At 39.3% G+C, this 19768-nt stretch overlaps 1 protein-coding gene across 32 annotated transcripts in view; it reads right to left on the bottom strand.

The window, feature by feature from the left end:
* LOC120403210 (ABI family member 3 binding protein) overlaps positions 1 to 19768 on the bottom strand; it is a 315866-nt gene that overhangs the window by 57596 nt on the left and 238502 nt on the right. For 26 of the 32 annotated variants that reach the window (XM_039534071.1, XM_039534085.1, XM_039534147.1 and 23 more), the window contains 7 exons: positions 15485 to 15559; positions 14581 to 14655; positions 14022 to 14096; positions 11728 to 11802; positions 7934 to 8008; positions 7365 to 7430; positions 6240 to 6314 (listed from right to left, as the gene is read on the bottom strand). In XM_039534071.1, coding sequence (XP_039390005.1) covers positions 6240 to 6314; positions 7365 to 7430; positions 7934 to 8008; positions 11728 to 11802; positions 14022 to 14096; positions 14581 to 14655; positions 15485 to 15559 — 516 coding nt within the window. The remainder of the gene's footprint in view (positions 1 to 6239; positions 6315 to 7364; positions 7431 to 7933; positions 8009 to 11727; positions 11803 to 14021; positions 14097 to 14580; positions 14656 to 15484; positions 15560 to 19768) is intronic. The other 6 variants (XM_039534117.1, XM_039534239.1, XM_039534129.1 and 3 more) reach the window with 5 other exon arrangements.

Genomic DNA, 19768 nt, shown 5'->3' with positions numbered 1-19768 from the left:
ACAATGCATATTCTTTAGATTTCAAAGCACTCTACAAAGGTGGCTCAGAATTATTACTCCCATTTTACAGATAGGGAAACTGGAGCTCTGAAGTGTAAAGCGACGCACCCAAGGTCACACAATGAATCAGTGACACATTAGAACCCGGGTCTCTTAATTCTTAGTCTGGTATCCTGTCACAAAACTGCATTGCCTCTCAAAGCCACCCCATATAACTGATGTGATTGCAGTCTACTTTCAGATTTATAATACTGAAATAATTCTTTACATGATCAAAGCAACGGATATATGTGAACTAACTCTCACACAGTAGAGGACTCAGAATGGTGCTACAGGTCAGGCACGAGATCCATTGACGGGTCTGTGTGCAGGCATCCCTAGAGGGTGCGGGGCCCGGGACAAATCAGTCCCCACCGGCTTGGAGGCCCCGCTCTGCATCGGCTACTGGGTAGAGTCCCGGTTGTGTGGGACAGCAGCCAAGACCGTGGTTGCATGGAGGGGGCTGCAGCATCCCCTGCACACCTAGTTCCCTTGCCTATGTCTTCCAGGACCAACTGCGCTGGGCAATCGCACCGGCCCATGGGGCCCCCAAAGCGCGGGGCCTGGAGCGGTTGCCTCAATTTGTCCTACCCAAGGGATGGCTCTGTCTGTGTGAGTAAAGATCACACAGTTCAATATCTGTCCGAAACAGAAAAATATGCTGCACACCGTGAGACATAGGGGAAGTATGTTTTAGTTTACTATGCTATCCCAGAGCTAAATAATCAATACAATGTGTAGGCACACTGACAAAACCATTGAACTGCCCACTATGCCAAACACAGCTAAATTAGGCCATCTTGAAGAAAACAAGCCGATCTTATATGACAACTTAAATGATATTTAATTAGGCAGTATGGAAAAATAAATCCAGGGTTTCCAGGAGAAAGGCTAACAGAGCCACAACACTGATATGGTTGTTCTGTTTTCCCTGTTGCCTGATTAGATGGAGTTCAAAGTTGCAAGTCAGTGTGGTTTTGTTCATTACTTCAAGGATTTAGTGGTATTTGGACTACCCAACACCATGCTGTTTGTCATGGTATCTATCAGTCTAGTGTAATGGTTTATCAGGAGAATTTCTTCTCAGCACATTCACCCAAACTTTTGAATAGGGATGTGTGTGGCTGACAGTATTTGCGTGTGTGTTTATATTTTTCTCTGACTTTAATCATGCCTCCTGGAAACACTCATGCAGCCTGGAATAACACAATAGCTAGCAACCCCCACCCCACAAGCAGAAATACCACAAGACCACCAAATCTCACTTCATTTTCATAACATAAATGGCTTTTGCCAGCGGATGGGGTGGGGTGAGTTTATGAAATGACTAACTAAACTACCTAAACACTTGAGTCCTGTAGAGCCTGAGCACACAGCTCTAGTTTTAAAGGTGGGGGGGAAAAGGGCAGCACATACAGTGAGTGGCTACTGTGACAGAAGCAGCCCATTCAGTTCCTGCACAAGGAGAATGCTACTTTGTAGGAGAGTTGTTGACAACAACAAATATACCATGCTAGTACATTGTGCAGTGCTTTACATTGTCAAGATCAAATAAATATAAATGAGGCATTAAGAAAATCACTTTTTCCATTATGACACAAGCTTTGTAGGTTAAGACAAATAAGCAGGGAATCAAATTCAAAGAAAATTATAGAAAATGTTGCCTCACATTAGGAAAAGAATTCAAAAAAAGTTATTCAAAAGGATGCTGTCTGGGTCCCATTCCCACAGTCAGTTTAACACCTGGCACCAGAGCCAAGAATGCAACCAGCCAAAAGGCCGAAAAAAGCCAGCCAGGAAGCCAGCACAGTCTCATATGCTGCTGTTGGAAAAACACATTCCACAGGTTAGCATCTGGATCCTCCAGCTGCCAAGCACACTCTGCATGGGGCAACATATCTTGGCACTGATGCCACAAGTCAATGACAAAGAAGAACTGGAGCACAGTCCAAGAACACTACCTGCAAGGAAGGAGAAAGAAGAAGAGCCCAGCTGGTATTAGAATGACAGACTAGCCAGGGTTCTTCAGTAACTGCACTGTTGTTCAGGGGAGAAAAATGATGCAATGTCTAAAGGCTTTATAAAGTACTGTACAAGCCCTGCATTTAAACATCCAACATTTAAGCCCTGACTGGCACTACCAGAATAACTATCGTGGCCTAAATGTTGCACATTTAAATGCAGTGGCTTATAGAATACTTAAATAGTACTTTGAAAAGAGAGTTAATATAGCAAACTATATTAAATACATAAAACTGCTATATTTATATTACTGATTTAATTAGCTTTTGTCCATATTCATCTGAAGGACACAAAAGATGACCTCAGCTAAGGGCTAGATATTTAGAGGAGAAATGGAAAATTTTATAGGATCATAGAATCAATAAAAGGGAATTTAATGGGGGAATGTGCTCAACATCTTAGATGTCTATACACAAATGCAAGCAGCATGGGAAGTAAATAGGAAGAACTGGAAATCTTGGTACACAAGGTAAACTATGACTTAATTAGCATCACTGAGACTTGGTGGGGTAAATCTCATGACTGAAATATTGGTAGAGGGGTATAGTTTGTTCAGGAAGGACAGGCAGGGAGGAGGTGCTTGCATTATACATCAAGAATATATATTCTTGTTCTGAGGTCCACAAAAAACTGAGAGGCAGACTAGTTGAAAGTCTCTGTGTAAAGATAAAAGGGAAAGAAAAACAAGATGATGTCATGGTAGAGGTCTACTACAGACAACCAAATCAAGAGGAAGAGATGGATGAGGCATTTCTAGAATGAATAGTAGTAATGGGGGACTTTAACTACCCAGACATCTGTTGGAAAAGTAATATGGCAAAACATAATTGCTGTTAAGTTCTTAGACTGTAGTGGGGACAACTTCTTGTTTCAGAAGGTGGAGGAAGTAACCAGGGGGTAGCATTTTAGATTTAATTTAAGAAGGAGGGATCGGTACAAATCTGAAGGTAGAAAGCAATGTGGCTGAAAGTAATTATGAAATGATAGGTTTCATGTTTTTAAGGAAAGGAAAGAGTAAGAGCAGCATAATAAGGATAATGGACTTTAAAAAAGCAGACTTTAACAAACTCAGAGAACTGGTAGATAAGGTCCCATAGGAAGAAAATCGAAGGGAAAAAGGCATTCAGGAGAGCTGGCAGTTTCTAAAAGAGACAATACTAAGGGCCGAACTGCAAATTATCCTAATGCGAAGGAAAAAAGGAATAATAGGAGCCAAAATGGCTCCATCAGCAGCAATAAAATGACCTAAAATAAAAAAGGAATCCTACAAGATGTGGAAACATGGACAAATTGCTATGGATGAATACAAAAGAACAGCACAAGAATGTTGGGACAAAATCAAAAAGGCTAAGGCACGAAATGAGTCACACCTAACAAGGGACATAAAGCGCAATAAGAAGAGGTTCTATACATACTATTATCAGCATGAAAAAAATGAAGAAAAGAGCAGGTTCATCACTTCGTTGGGAAGGAGAGCTAATAACAGATGACGGCAAGCAGCCTCTAAGGTGTTTAATCCTTAATTTGCTTCAGTGTTCACTAAAGAGGTTAATTATGACCAGATGCATAACATAATTGATAAGAACACGCAAGGAAGGAATACAAGCCAGATTAGGAAAAGAACAGGCTGAAGAATATTTAGATGAGTTATATGTATTTAAGTTGTCAGGATCTGATGAAATTTAACTCAGGGTATTTAAGAAACTAGCTGAACCAATCTAGGAACTGTTAGGAATTATCTCTGAGAACTCCTGGAGGTCAGGTGAGGTCCCAGAAGACTACAGAAGGGCAAACATAGTACCTATCTTTATAAAAGGGAGCATAGAGGACCCAGGGAATTATAGACCAGTCAGCCAATGTCAATACCTGGAAGTTCTGCACTGCATCTGAGGGTGCTAAAGGAGTTGGCAGATGTGATTGCAGAGCCATTGGCCATTATCTTTGAAAATTCATGGTGGTAGGGGGAGGTCCCGGATGACTGGAAAAAGGCTAATGTAGTGCCCATCTTTTAAAATGGGAAGGAGGATCTGGGGAACTACAGGCCAGTCAGCCTCACCTCAGTCCCTGGAAAAATCATGGAACAGGTCCTCAAGGAATCAATTCTGAAGCACTTAGAGGAGAGGAAAGTGATCAGGAACAAACAGCATGGATTCACCAAGGGCAAGTCATGTCTGACTAATCTAATTGCCTTCTATGACAAGATAACTGGCTCTGTGGATGAGGAGAAAGCAGTGGATGTGTTATTCCTTGATTTTGGAAAGCTTTTGATACGGTCTCCCAGAGTATTCTTGCCAGCAAGTTAAAAAAGTATGGGCTGGATGAATGGACTATAAGGTGGATAGAAAGCTGGCTACATCGTCGGGCTCAAAGGATAGTGATCAATGGCTCCATGTCTAGTTGGCAGCCGGTATCAAGTGGAGTGCCTCAAGGGTCGGTCCTGAGGCCAGTTTTGTTCAATATCTTCATTAATGATCTGGACGATGGCATGGATTGCACCCTCAGCAAGTTTGCAGATGACACTAAACTAGGAGGAGTGGTAAATACGCTGGAGGGTAGGGATAGGATACAGAGGGACCTAGACAAATTAGAGGATTGGGCCAAAAGAAACCTGATGAGGTTCAACAAGGATAAGTGCAGAGTCCTGCACTTAGGACGGAAGAACCCCATGCACTGCTACAGACTAGAGACCGAGTGGCTAGGCAGCAGTTCTGCAGAAAAGGACCTAGGGGTTACAGTGGACGAGAAGCTGGATATGAGTCCAGAGTGTGCCCCATTGCCAAGGCGGCTAAGGGCATTTTGGGCTGTATAAGTAGGGGCATTGCCAACAGATTGAGGGACATGATCATTCCTCTCTATTCGGCATTGATGAGGCCTCATCTGGAGTACTGTGTCCAGTTTTGGGCCCCAAACTACAAGAAGGATGTGGAAAAATTGGAACGAGTCCAGCGGAGGACAACAAAAATGATTAGGGGGCTGGAGCACATGACTTACGAGGAGAGGCTGAGGGAACTGGGATTGTTTAGTCTGCAGAAGAGAAGAATGAGGGGGGATTTAATAGCTGCTTTCAACTACCTGAAAGGGGGTTCTAAAGAGGATAGATCTAGACTGTTCTCAGTGGTGGCAGATGACAGAACAAGGAGTAATGGTCTCAAGTTGCAGTGGGGGAGGTTTAGGTTGGATATTAGGAAAAACTTTTTCACTAGGAGGGTGGTGAAGCACTGGAATAGGTTACTTAGGGAGGTGGCGGAATCTCCTTCCTTAGAGGTTTTTAAGGTCAGGCTTGACAAAGCCCTGGCTGGGATGATTTAGTTGGGGATTGGTCCTGCTTTGAGCAGGGGGTTGGACTAGATGACCTCCTGAGGTCCCTTCCAACCCTGAGATTCTATGATTCTATGATACTGGAACAAATGATTACATAATCAATTTGTTAAAACCCTTAGGTTAATAGGGTGATAAGTAACAGCTTTGTCAAGACCTATCACGCCAAAACAATCTAATTTCCTTTTGGCCTAGTGGATGGAGGGAAGAAGTAGACATGATATATAGCAATTTTCGTAAGGCTTTTGACACAGTTCCACATGACATTTTCATACAGAAACTAGGGAAATGTGGTCTAAATTAAATTGCTATAAAGCAGGTGCACAAATGGTTGAAAAACTGTATTCAAATAGTAGCTAACCATTATCATCATCATCAGTGACATTTCCTTTTGAGTTACAAGAGGATATTCGAAGTACCAATTAAGACTGAAACAACTACAGTAATATGATTAAATGGCTGAGGGCAGTGGTGGTTCATGAAACTGTTTCCTCATCATACCCTTAGAACTTGATCCCAGCTTGGACCCCCACGACTGTAATTGTGGTTCTTGTTAACATCCAATTAGCTCAATTTGAAGCTATAAATGGACCATATATAAAACAGTAGTGAATATATATATATATATATGCTTTTTATAGTGATGCTCAGTCATGATAGGCATAAACTAAGCACCATAACATGATCAGAAAACAGTAAATGAATTATAGTATTCCAGTGAGAGAATTCACTCTCATAACTAAGTAAAACTGGGTAAAACATGAATTCAGAGAAAGCTAGATGGATTGAACAGATACACTCCTGGCTTTTTACTGACGCACTCAAAAATATTGCAGAGAAAGCATAGATGTAAGTATTACCTGTTGGTGTCCCACCCCATCTCATCACTCCAGCAGTTTTTGTTCTACCAGGTCCCGGTGTTGTCTTGTTTAGTGCTGCAGAGACAATAATACTAAATTGCTCAAACAGTTTTTAATTAAAAAAAGAAAACACTGATAGCCAGGCCACTGCAAACTCAACTCCCTATTGGTTAGAGAGGAAATCATGTAATAATGGTATTGTGTCTCATGCATTTGATTTTTAAAAAAAACATGCTATTTTAGTCCCCAAATTGGGTCTTCAAAAACCATTTTATCTGAATGTATGCAAACATTTTTAAAAAACAGAAACTACCAAGAGGCTATGGTTGCAGAATCCAACAGCTGCAGAATTTGATGGCACAATACAAGCTCTCATTGAAATAATAATAAAAATTTATGTGAGCAAAGTCCCAAATGCTCTCACAAAACTGTGGAACATGTTGAAAATTGAAGTTCTAGGGTAATTTAAAAAAATTTAAAACCGAGATTTGTATTAAATTTAACATCAACAAGGACCACAGAAGAAATAATGTACTGTTTTTATTACTCATTTGCATATTTAATTAAATAAAAATTTTGGTCTTTGAATTTACTTGATGCTGCAGAAATTTCAGTGAACCATATTGTGCCACTAATTCTTAAGCAAAACTCCGCATTTATTTATTTCAACAGTGAATTCTGCTTCAAAATCAGTGTTGTGAAATGGCTCAATGAGTCACAGAAGTTAGCATAATGCACTGCAGAAATTGAGAGTCTGACATGATATGTAAACTGAATTTATCAGAGAATATGGGAGCCCTGGTTACTACTGTTGGTTAAGAAGCATTATAAGGTACTTTCTAGATTATGCTATGCATTAGCTGTCTCAACAGCTTCTATACAAGTTGGAAATAATGAAACATTTTTTTCAGATGGAAAAAAAATTAGAAACCAGCTCTTTGAAAGTTTATCTGATTCAAAAAATTTCTCAATAAAATAGATAAAATCAGCAATGGAAAGACTACATCAATAGACCTACTCAACAGAAAAGAAAATACTAACTACTTCACAGCAATATTTAAAAGATACAGCTAAAAGTAAGCAAAGCTGATTAAATAAGGATATTTTAAAAGAATATTTAATTACCAGGTCTGGTCTGTGGCTTATCAAATATCTTGGGTCTTGCAGAAGTGAGACGCACTTTATGTGGGGCTGAAAGAGACACACTGAAGTTTAAGTGCCAGGGTTGTGAGGAATAGCAATGATCAAGGAAGACAGACCTGTCAGTGCATTGAAGTAAAATGAGCATGTACCAATTCTGTAATTTTCAACATATTAATTTAGCTGCACATTGAAAGCCTGTGCTAGTTTGTTTAGGACTCAGAAGTTAACTGTAGCCAGTCTGTAGAGTCTGGCTGGCTACATTCATGCTTAGTTTTAAGAGGAGAAGACATCAATTATTTTACACTCAGTTACACAATTGAGTATGGATAAAGAGTCAGTTCTGCAGGGTGTTTGTGGCCTTAAGAAATTTAATTAGCTTCTGTAAAAAAAACCAAAGAGTTAAGTATTCCAGATAAAGGTGTGAAAGTTTTCAGCATCACTCAAGAGACGACATCTGCAAGCAAAATGAAGACATTCAAAGCAATGAGAGCATGGGCTGGTGAAATGCAGTGACAGCATCAAGTTTAAAAATGTGAAGTGTTGGCCATTACCCAGGGTTGCCTCTGTTTTGCCAAATGGTTTTGATATTTTAGGTTTAATGGTTTCTGTATGAATCACATAGGAAGCTGTAAATGTAAAACAGAAATTAGTAACAGTTGAGTTAGTTACTATCATCTTACACCCAAAATACAGCCTAATAGGCTCTACAGTTCTTTGCACCATAAGCAGAGTTTGTCATTTGGCTGCTGAACTTAGTAGCCATTCTGTGTTAGCAACACCGTATAATAGTTTTTGTAAGAGTCTAAATGAAGAATAAAATCTTATTCATATGAAACAGAGGAAACGTTTAAGCAGACAGACTGTCATTGCTCAACTTGGAAAAACTGTTAGAGGCTTAGATCAGATATCACATCTGAAAGATGGCTGAGTATATTAATACTTTGCACTTCTGTAACACTATCCATCTGAGAAACAAAACACAAAGAAGTAACATAAATGCATTAAACTTCATATGATCACTTTGAGGCAGATGATAGATTTTGATTAAAGATACTTTATTTCTGTACAAAGTAAATGCTCCATGGGGGAAATATCAACTTTCATGTTAGGAATATTCCCCCACAAGATTTGGTAAAAACAGACACATTTTCCTAATTTTTTTTTTTAAACAGCAACATTCCCTGCAAGTTTCATGTACTTGACTAAAAACATGGAATGAGATGAAATTCTGAAAATTGGTTTCTGAAAGTCCCTGTATTCATTGTCTGAAATATGCACTCAGCTATCTTTTTGTGTCTTCTCAATCAATAAGGCGGCCCTTATGCACACGTAACTCCCACTGAGGTTCACAGGAGCTATGTGTATGCAGGGCTATATAGTCACGAAAAAGGGAGAAGTCATGATTAATCTGGATAATTTGAATTATTTAAACTCTATCCCACAGAATGCCAATGAAAAGTATCACATGGTAAATAACGTCTTTCTCAGTCTTGTACAATAACTAGACTTCTTCAAGATGTGTAGTCCCTATTTCCACTCCACTGTGAGGCATGCATGCACTCCATCTGTCTGAGACCAGAAGATTTTTTGCCTGTGCCCTTCTCTGCCTCGTGCTCTGAACTGAGGCGGTGCAGACTGACTGCATCTCTAGTTCCTTCTCCACCATGAATCATGTGCAAAGGTACCAAAGCAGAGGGAAAGGAGGGCAGGTAGTGGAATACATATAAGGACAACATATCTCGAAGCACTCCAATTCCTAATTACCAGTAATTTCTCTTTCTTATTAGAGTGATAATCCCTATATGTATTCCACTGTGGGTGACTGACAAGCAGTATTCATTGAGGAGGGTGCAGAGGACTTCTGTGGTACCAATGACTGGAAGACTGCTGTGCTGGAAGATGCATTAGTTGTTGAAACTTGTATCTGGATGCGTCTCTCATGAAGGTATGGACAGAACCCCATGTTGCTGCTTTACAGATTTCAGTAAGGAGACCATCACAAAATGAGAGTATCAAAGCAGCCTTGGCCCTAGTTGAGTGGGTTCGCACATCTGGGGGGAGGATGGCCGTTAACTCTCAACACAGCATAAGCAGCTTCGTATCCACTTTGAAAGTCTTTGGGAAAAGATCACTTCCTCTCTCAACCATTCTGCAAAGGACAAAGAGTCTAGGCAATATCTTCTTTGTAGGTAGAATGCGAGAGCCTGGTGGATATCTAGAGAATGAAGTATCATGTCCTCACTGGTGACATGTGGTTTTGGGAAGAAAACAGGTAAGTAAATTGTTTGATTCAGATGGAAATCCAGGGTTATTTTAGGAATAAATTTAGGGTGAAGTCTTAAAGAAACATTGCCCTTTTGGAAGATTGTATACAGCAGATCAGCCATAAGGAACCCCAGCTCACCTTATGTTCTAGCTGAGGTGATGGCACCCAGAAAGGCAACCTTTATAGATAGGTGGGCCAAACAGCATGAGGCCAGGGGGTTAAATGGAAGCCTTGTTAATGCTGAGAGGAACTGACTGAGGCTTCATCACAGGAGGGAAGGTTCTGACTTGACCGGAAGGTTCTGAAGCCTGGGTGACCATCCTGAACTTCAATTTGCAGCACTGAGCTGTTTGCGATCTGAGTCTCCATCCCCCCCCCTTTTTGGGGGGGGATGAGAAAGTATTTTGAGTAAATACCTTTTGCCCAGTGTGAGGGGGTACCAGCTTTATGGTTCCTGATGAAGATGTGATTCCACTTCTTGAATGAACAATCTCTTGTGAGAGTGGTTCCTGAAGAAGGGTAGAGAAGGGGTTTTGATGGGAGAGGGGAGATTAACTCTATAGTGTAGCCCGTCTGAATGATGTCAAGAATGCATGTGTCGGTCATTACCATCTGCCAAGCATGGGAGAAATAAGCTACATGGCCACCAAATTGTTTACAAGAAATCTGGGAGGACCGACATGGCATCTGGAATGATTTGGTCCTGTCAAAAGTGTTTCTTAGCAGCAGGTTGGGGTTGGATGGAGGAAGAGGGGAGAATGTTTGCTTGCTCTGCTGCGCCCTCTGTCATTCCCATGGTGGTTCATAGCCCCTCTAAAGATAAAAGGGGTGAGGTGCCAGTCACTGCTTATACCATTGAGGTCTGTGGAATTTCCTCCATGGCACTGGAGTGTAGATCCCCAGAGAGCAGAGGGTTGCCTTTGAGTCCTTCAATGAGTGTAATGAATTATCAGCCTTCTCACTGAACAGACTGTTGTCTTCAAATGGAAAATCCTCCACTGTAGATTGGACTTCTCTGAGGACTGAAGCCATGACACTCTACACCTGACAATAGCCAACACCATCAATTGGAAGGCATGTCCGCTACATCAACTGATGCTGGGAGGAATGATCTGGTAATCAATTTACCTTCCTGAATGAGTACTTGGAACTGCACTCTATCCTACTGCAGGAGCTGGTTAGTAAATTCTGTGAACTTAGACATTTAGACATTAATGCCTGGCAATTTGCTATGCAGAAATGCAGGCTAGTTGAAGTAAAAATTTTCTCCCAAATAAGTTCAGAGATTTACCTTCCTTATCAGAAGGGGGTGGATCTTGGTTGATGTTGCCTGTATCTTTCAGTGACTGCTTGGACTATGAAGGAGTTTGGAGCAAGGTGTGTAAATAAAAATTCTGCTCCCTAGACTGATGCAAAGTACTTCTTTTCTGTCCTTTTTGGAGCAGGGGAATATATGAGTGGGGTATGCCAGACTACCTTGGCAGGTTCTAAGATGGAGTCATTAATGAGGATTGCCACCAACTTGGTAGGCCCCAGGTTCCACAGAAAGTTGAGGAGTTTATGAGGGGGGATCTGGAGTGCATCAGCAACCCTCCTTCATAGGTCTTGGAATTCCAGAGCACAAGGAGAAGGGTGCAGGTGCAGACTAATAGAAACTGCTAGCAAAAATGTTTTGGTTTCAGGAGATTGCACCCCACAGTGGAATATACATAGGGACCATCACTTGAAAAAGAAGAATCCTTGAGTTCCAAGTACAGAACTAAATGAGATTAGCACATTTTGTGCATTTACCAAGCCAAATCTTGCTCTTGGATGTGCATGCACAATTTTTTTTCTAATGGGAGCAGCACATGTCCATTCAAGGGCAGAATTTGGCTCAGTCTCTGAGTCTCCCCCTCCCTCTCCAAAAACACAAAATATGGTATTTGGGTTTCTGAGAAAAACCAAATTGTACATGGAATACAGTGTTCTAGGTAATAAAGTATACACCATTTGACCTTAAAGTGCAAAGTGCAGTCATCCACTTCAGAGATTGTTAACGATCTCAAAACACTGAATTAAGAAAAACGAATCAGTTACCAGTTTTCAAGAGTGGATTTTCAGTTGTTAGAACAGTTTGGGGCTTGAACGAAATCTGGTATGTTTCATTTGGAACTGAAAGTGAAAACATCAGAACTTATTAAATGTACTTCATGTCTTCTTAAAATCAGATGCTACAAATTACATTCAATGAGGAGGAGGATTAAAACTCTGTTTGTGTAGTCCAGAAATGAAAAGGTTCAGTGCTGGAAACCTGGCTGAAAATCATGCTTTAATTGAAAATATAATCTTTCAAACTAGGAGGATACAAAGCATTAGTAAGACAGGCAACAGAAGATCAGAGGGTCATGGTAGAGCATTGCAGATGATGGACCAGCCTTGTGCGTGAGATGTGTGTTCCTAGAAAGGACAGCAAACAAACCAACTGGAAAATCAGAAGCAGTATTATGCATGAGCCCTGGAGCATGACCAACAAGTAAACAAAAGGGAGAGAAATGTGGAAACTTTAGCTATTGATTAAAGAATAATTTCAGTCATCTTCCAAAAGCAGAGGGGAAAGGTAATGAAAAAAACTGGCAAAAAGTTCTCATTGCCCAAAGTCACTTTGGACCCATCAACAACATGAACTGTTACAAGGTTAACTGATCTCAGATACACTGTTTTTGGAACAGTAGGAAATAAAATATCAGCGACACTTGGGATAGAAGCAAAGGCCAACTTAGTAGTATGCGGGGTCAGGATCAAAGACCAGGTTTTTCTTTTACAAGATAAAATAGCATTCTAATTAAACAATTGCCTGCTACAGAAAGTTCATTTTTCAAATACTTAAGTATTCACATATATAGGGAAAATGCTTTTCCTATTATATGTTGTATATTTTAAATTTTCTCACCATCCTCTTCTCACATGCACGCTTCTTTGCAGTTGTGCTAACACTGATGTCCACTGATGCGATCACTGATAGCTCTAGTCAACTGATTCCTCCCGTAAGAGTGACTTTGGTTACTTATACAATGTCTTTCAAAATCATCCTTTAAAAAGTTAACCTTCTCTTTTATTAACTATCTGTTTCAATTTTTATTTGTGAGGTACAACAAAAAATGTACAATTATCTAAAAAACAGAGCTGTTGATTACATTCTCTCACAGTGCTAGAGGATTGAGAAAAAGGAAATGATTAAAAATATCATCATCAACTATGTCTGCCTCAAGAGCAAATATAATTGATCATTCAAAGACTAGGGTTGGGGCTACCACTTTGGAAAAATTAAGAACTCTGCTTCCTCCTGTCATTACTCACCATAAAAGTTTTCCTTATTTCTTTATTTTATAATCCAACTAAAAAATATTTGGAAGATTCCAAAAGTATTTGGATAACTTTCCCTCATTCTTGTGCACAAATACACAAAGTGTGGTATACAAAGGATTGTGGCCACAGGCTGAAGAACCAGGAGTCTCCTCTCTTATAACAGTACACCTGTATCATGTAATGCACCTATCACAATAGTATCTGAGTCACCACTAGTTTTTCCATCTCTCCTGTTGTTATTACTGATGAGAAGATTCTCTTCTCTTAGGGAAAATGCAGATCTACAAACTCAACCTTTTGCCTAGAATAAAGTGATCTAGAAAGTACCCAGTCACTGGGCCAGATTCTTCCCTCAGTTAGATGTGTGTAAATCTGAAGACACCTACTGAAGTCCATGGCATTATTCTAAGTTTGCACCTGTTTAACAGAGCAGAAAGTCTCTACTCTCTGCAAGTTCCAGAGAGGAACAGTTGTGTAAAGTCTTGCGAGCTTCAGAATACAATACAAGGCTTATCTTTTTTTTGGGCAGGCCTGAACTTGGTTGGTGTCACCGGACCCTTTTGGAGTATGATTCTGAGATCTGAGTTCGGAGGATAATTGAAAAGGTGAGGAAAGCCTTACCAATTCATGGTTCCCTTTCATACAATAATTTCCATAAGAAGAATGATGGCCGCGATATAAATGCATATATATCAAAGACACATCAAGGGGTTCTATGGGTTAAAAACAATCCCTGGATATTACTTAAATTCAACATGAAACGACCTTGAACAAATGGCTGACTTGTCACCTGCTTTCCACAAGGAGAGATTCAAGTCACGCTAGCCCTTTCAGTGTCCTCTTCTTTTACAATTCACTATTGTGTGCTCAATTAAATAAAATGATTGCAACATCTTTCAATATGCCATGTTTGTAAAATCATCAAGGCACTAATCAATGTCAGCATGTGTAGCTAAGCTAGTGCCACAATAACATTTTTAAAAATTGTAAGCCTCTATACTGAATTACAGAAATAATGCAATTACCAGGTTTAGTCTGCAGTACTTCTGGCCTGACAGATGTTTTGGGTTTGGATGGAATGAGTCGTGTTTCTTTTGGAGCTGAAAGAAAGGAGCAGGATTATTATTGTATTCTTCAGGAATCATAGTTCAATGCCATGTTTAACCCACAGAAAATAAAAGTCTGCAATAAAGACAATAACAATTTCATGTTTTTCTGGAAGCTGCAATAAAATGACTGCTCAAAAGGAAGAAAATTAAGAGTGCTGCACTGGGGGATGACTTGATATAGTGATCAAAGTGGCCAAAATTCTGATACTCTGAGAAAATGGGACCACTCAGTTTTGACAGACAGATAAAAAAATAGGTTAATGGGTGCTTCTGAGCAAGTTTGATAGTGGCAGAGAGATCATTTCTAAGACAGAGCTGTGAGTCTTCCATGGCAAAGGATGTGTATACATGTAGGAGAATGAAAGCGAATGAAATGTTGCAGCACAAGATAACTTTCTAGAACATTTTCTAGAAGAGTTTTCTTTGGTGAAAAGGGAAAAATACCAGTATCACAATTTCAGTAAAACTTCTTTACCCATTGTTGCCTTTGTCTGTTTAGAGGTGACAGAAGGTTTTGTTATGAGTGGCTGCGGGGATGTTTGATGTATTGCTGTTGGGGAAAAATGCAAAGAATCTTAGATACTAAAATAAAAAAAGAATTGATGAACTTCGGTTTTGCACACAAGATAAAACAAAAACTGCAACGGAAATAGGTTGCATTTGGGTTATTACTGACTCCTCCCCCCCCAAAAGGGTCAATTTACAAACCACAGCGTAACACAGTATCAGTTGTACTGACTGTTGACAGAAACAAATTGACTAAGATCTTCCTTGTAGCTTCTTGCTTTATATTTGTAAAAATATAAAATCAGTAGCAAGATAGATATAAAAGTATCCATTTTAAAATTATTTTTGTTCTAATAAAATACTACTACTTAGCTCTTATATAGCACTTCTAATTGGTACATCTCAAAGCACTTTACAAAGGAGGTCATTATAATGATCTCCATATGGGTAGTAAGAGTAAGACACAGATAAGAGAAATGATTAGACAGTAATTAGAAAGGGTCTCATGTATGCAGCTACCCAAACTTTTTTTTAAAAAACAAAACAAAACAGTGAGTCTTCCAGTACTGAAACAATGACGTTTCATCATGTGCCATTCCTTGAAAATCCTTTGGGAATGAGAAATAGTGGCATGGGGTTCAGCCTCTCCTTTTTGGGACTATAAATCTGTCAGCTTTAAAGTATTTTTGGTTTTCATATGCAGGGGTATACATTTTGCCATCGCGTACCCCAGTGCAACACAACTGACTTGAGCTGCACAGGAATAACTAAAGAGAAATTTGCTAAATGCTTCTGAAAAGCACAACAACTGAGGTTTGGCTAAACGAATGATTAAACCTCAATATACAGAATTACAAAAATGACTCAATTACCAGGTTTGGTCTGTGGCATTCCTGGCTTGATGGATGTTTTTGGTTTAGTAGGAATGAACGGTTTTTCACTTGAAGCTGAAATAAAAAAAAAACATCCCTGGATTATAATTGCAAATTTCTTTAAGGAAACACAGTGATTGAAGCCTTCAAGGAAATGTGTGTCCAATAGGCTGTGAGGCAAATTATGAAGAGCAATGCTGAAAATCACTTAGTATGAATGCCCAAAAAGGAAGAAAAAATTATACAGCATTTTGTTTCAATAGTAATTGCTATGTATGAAGTGGGTGGCATTCCCAGTGTTATGAGAACATCCACCTTTGGATGAAACAAGAGAAAGTTGTTGACAAAAAGAGATACAGAACATGAGAAAATGAAGGGGCTGCTCAAACTAGCCTGACAAAAGATAATTTATTCAGACACTACTGGCCAAATTCTCCTTCTGTACATGAAAGCCTGAGGACAGAATTTGACACTATGTTATCTTCCTGTTAGTCCCCCACTCCACCTAACTGGATCTATGGATCAGCTTCCCAATTCCAGCTTACAAAATTACTCAATTCTAAGTTGATCTCCATATCTTTCAGCCGAGAACTCTTGCCATGCGGCATATCCTCAACTGAAAACAAATATTAGTAGGATGCTTAGTATTTATGGCTAATTTTTTTTTAGTGGTAGTGGTGGGGTCTGTGATCCATATTGGTGTGAAAAACTTAGAAAAGTTATGGACAGGGACTATCATAATAGGCCAATTCACCACAGTGTGGACATTTGGGTGTTAAAGGAAATTCAAATAAAAAAATTATAAACCCACATGTTGAAGAACCTTTTCGCCCCAGGTGTGGGATCTCAAGTAACCTAACATATATACCGTAATATTTGGTGAAGATGTAGATAGTTCACAAGTGGCTGCTAATGCATAGATCAAGTACTGATTCTTTTGCTCTTTCAGAGCAAAAATAGGACATTGCTTCAGTAAAATATTCACGTAATAGAAAGAGCTTTAATTTTGGGAGTTACCAAGAAATAGTATAAACCAGTGATTAGGATCTACTGAGATGGAGAAAAAGTTGCACCAATTTAATTTGCAAAACATTGACTAAGACCTATCTACAAAGCTGAGGCTAGATGACTTCGAGTACTGATTAAGATAGTTGGAGCGATGCACTCTAATTAATACACCCTACTCTCAGAAGCATCCATCTTCTCACTATGACTGATAGATTATTTTCATTGTAAATTTTATTTCTGCCCATAAGCCCAAATAAAGAGTATCTACCTTAGATTCATTCAGAAACTCTCCTACTGGGACATGAATAATTAAAGTTCAGAATAAAAATGGTGTGGCTTATGTTCCACCCAACCTTTTCTGGAGAGGGCTGACTGGGAGCTAGTTGAGGTGATTGGAAAGATGGGTTTGAGAGCTGCTGTTTGGGCCTGGGAAGAGATTGTAGGTGGCGGTTGGATTTTTGATTTTTGTATGGTCTATGGTGGCGGTTGGAGTCCTACCGTTTTCTTTGAGTTGTCTTATATAAATTGTGTAAAGAGCTCAAAACCAAACATAGGTGCAGGAAACACCTTTCAATAAATACACTACCTTTTTAATAATGTGTTAATGAGTTGAATTTATGAGACACAATGAAGAGTGTTACATATTTGGATATCAGTTTCTGTACATCTGATATTACATTTCCAGCAACACTTGCCTGTTCAATAAGTCAAATCTCTTCTGACTGGAAAAGATGTGAAATCTCAACAAATTAGGAAATCTCCTTGATCTTAACAACTATCAAGGAAAAGAAACTGAGTGAAATATTGTAGGTGATGTCCTTATTAACAGAGTTGGGTAAAACTGGTAAAAAAAAAAAACAAACAAACAAAACAAAACCAGGAACACTTGTGTGACTTTTTTGAAAATTTGTTCCACATTTTGCCATCACTAAATTTCAATTTTCAAAAAATCTAGGCAGGTTTAAATTATGCATAGAAAGCCCGAGAAGAAGGAACAAGCCACTTTCCTGAAACATCTCACATGAAAAGACCATTTTAACATAAAAATTCATGCTTGTGTGCTTTTTAAAAGATGCCACTGTAGGATAACCACCTAGCTTTCAGCCCACTGCTTACCCAACTTAATCATGTGTTTATGAGGCAATATCACCTCCATCCTCTATTTCAAAAATGTGATTTTTTAGAAAGTAGTTCTACAGTCACTGCAAATGTTCAGACAATGAAAAATATTTTCTATAAAATAATATTGAAAATTTTGGAAATTTAAATTGTTCCAATTCACTCAGACACAGGAAAACTTCATTAAAAAACCCACACGTAAACATTGCTTTATTTCACCAAATTCTACTCATTGAAAAAATCTGTTGAGATATTGGAAGTGTTTTTCCCAGAGTCCTGAGCAAAATTATTAATCATCTTCCTATTCCTTTCCTAAGATCCTCCTACTCAGCTGGAGTAGCTAGAAATGGCACTTAAGAGATTATGTATTTCAAAAGCAGGATTTAGCCATATAGACAGTTCTAGCTGTAAAAGAGCCATCCTTTTTTTCCATTGTAGAGTTGAGGAGAAGACAATGAACACACTGACTGGCAGGATGATCTCATGGAAGGATAATGCTCCTGGATTTCCATACCATATTACAGAACAGATAAAAATAACTTGTGAGGCAACATTGTATGTTTTGAAGATTTAAACATTTTCTCCTAGAAAATTCATACTATGTGAAGAAAAAGATTCCCCAAGGTAGGTAGGCACCTTGAATTTGCTAGGTGATATGATTGGGGTGGAGGGAGCACTAAGAGGCTGACTGCCTCAAAGAAGGCCTTAGAGAGCTGAAATTTCTATTCCAATGGAGAAGTGAAGGCAAGACAGGAAAGATGATCTTATCAAACTAGAAAGGGAGAAAAAACAAAAACAAAAAACAAGGAGCATGAAGGGCAATCCAGTTCTAGGAAGTTGAGTGAAAAGGAAAATGGTAACTCGGAGTTACTAATTGTCTGGTTTCCAAAGTTGGGCTTGAGGTAATGGGAAGCCCAAGACACAATCAGATTCTAAGGGCTTGTCTACACAGTGCAGTAAAGCACATTCAAAAGTTGTGACTTGTATAATGCTCTAATGTGCTCTGCTCTAACTGCCCCATTTAGACCTCGTTGGCTGGAACTAGAAGGTATATAGTTTGCATTAACATAGTCCTGTTTCAAAGGAGCTGACTGAAGATAAACAGAAAGGGCTTGTCCACATAAAGACTTGGTGCATGGCAAGTTGGGATAAGAACATAAGAATGACCATACTAGGTTGGACCAATGGTCAACCTAGCCCAGTAGCCTGTCTTCTGGGAATGAACAGAACAGGTAATCACCAAGGGATCCATCCCCTGTCACCCATTCCCAGCTTCTGGCAAACAAAGGCTAAGGACATCATCCCTACCCATCCTGGCTAATAGCCATTGATGGACCTATCTTACACGAACTTCTCTAGTTCTTTTTTGATCCCTGTTATAGTCTTGGCCTTCACAACATCCTCTGGCAAAGAGTTCCACAGGTTGACTGTGCGTTGTGTGAAGAAATACTTCCTTTTGTTTTAAACTTGCTGCTTATTAATTTAATCTTGTGACCCCTAGTTCTTGTGTTATGAGGAGTGAATAATACTTCCTTATTTACTTTCCCATACCAGTCATGATTTTATAGACCTCCACCATATCACTCCCAGTCATCTCTTTTCCAAGTTGAAAAGTCCCAGTCTTATTAATCTCTCCTCATATGGAAGCTGTTCCATACCCCTAATCATTTTCGTTGTCCTTTTCTGTACCTTTTCCAGTTCCAATAGATCTTTTTTGAGATGGGGCGATCACATCTGCACGCAATATTCAAATTGTGGGCATGCCATGGATTTATATAGAAGCAATATGATATTTTCTGTCTTCTTAGCTATCTCTTTCCGAATGATTCCCAACATTCTCAACATTTTTGACTGCTGCTGCACATTGAGTGGATATTTTCAGAGAACTATCCACAGTGACTCCAAAATCTCTTTCTTGAATGGTAACAGCTAATTTAGACCCCATTATTTTGTATGTATAGTTGGGATTATGTTTTTCAATGTGCACTACTTTGCATTTAGCAATACTGAATTTCATCTGCCATTTTGTTGCCCAGTCACTCACTTAACTCTTTGCAGTCTGCTTCGGACTTAACTATCTTGAAGAGTTGATCTCAATCTATGGTATGCAAGCCTGCCACAAACTGTCACCAAGTAGACCTTGGTACCACGCACTAG

The sequence above is a fragment of the Mauremys reevesii genome, linkage group 1 (assembly GCF_016161935.1).
Source record: "Mauremys reevesii isolate NIE-2019 linkage group 1, ASM1616193v1, whole genome shotgun sequence".
NCBI lineage: Eukaryota > Metazoa > Chordata > Testudines > Geoemydidae > Mauremys > Mauremys reevesii.
The sequence above is the reverse complement of the archived record's forward strand: the minus strand, read 5'-3'. Positions and strand labels throughout refer to the sequence as shown.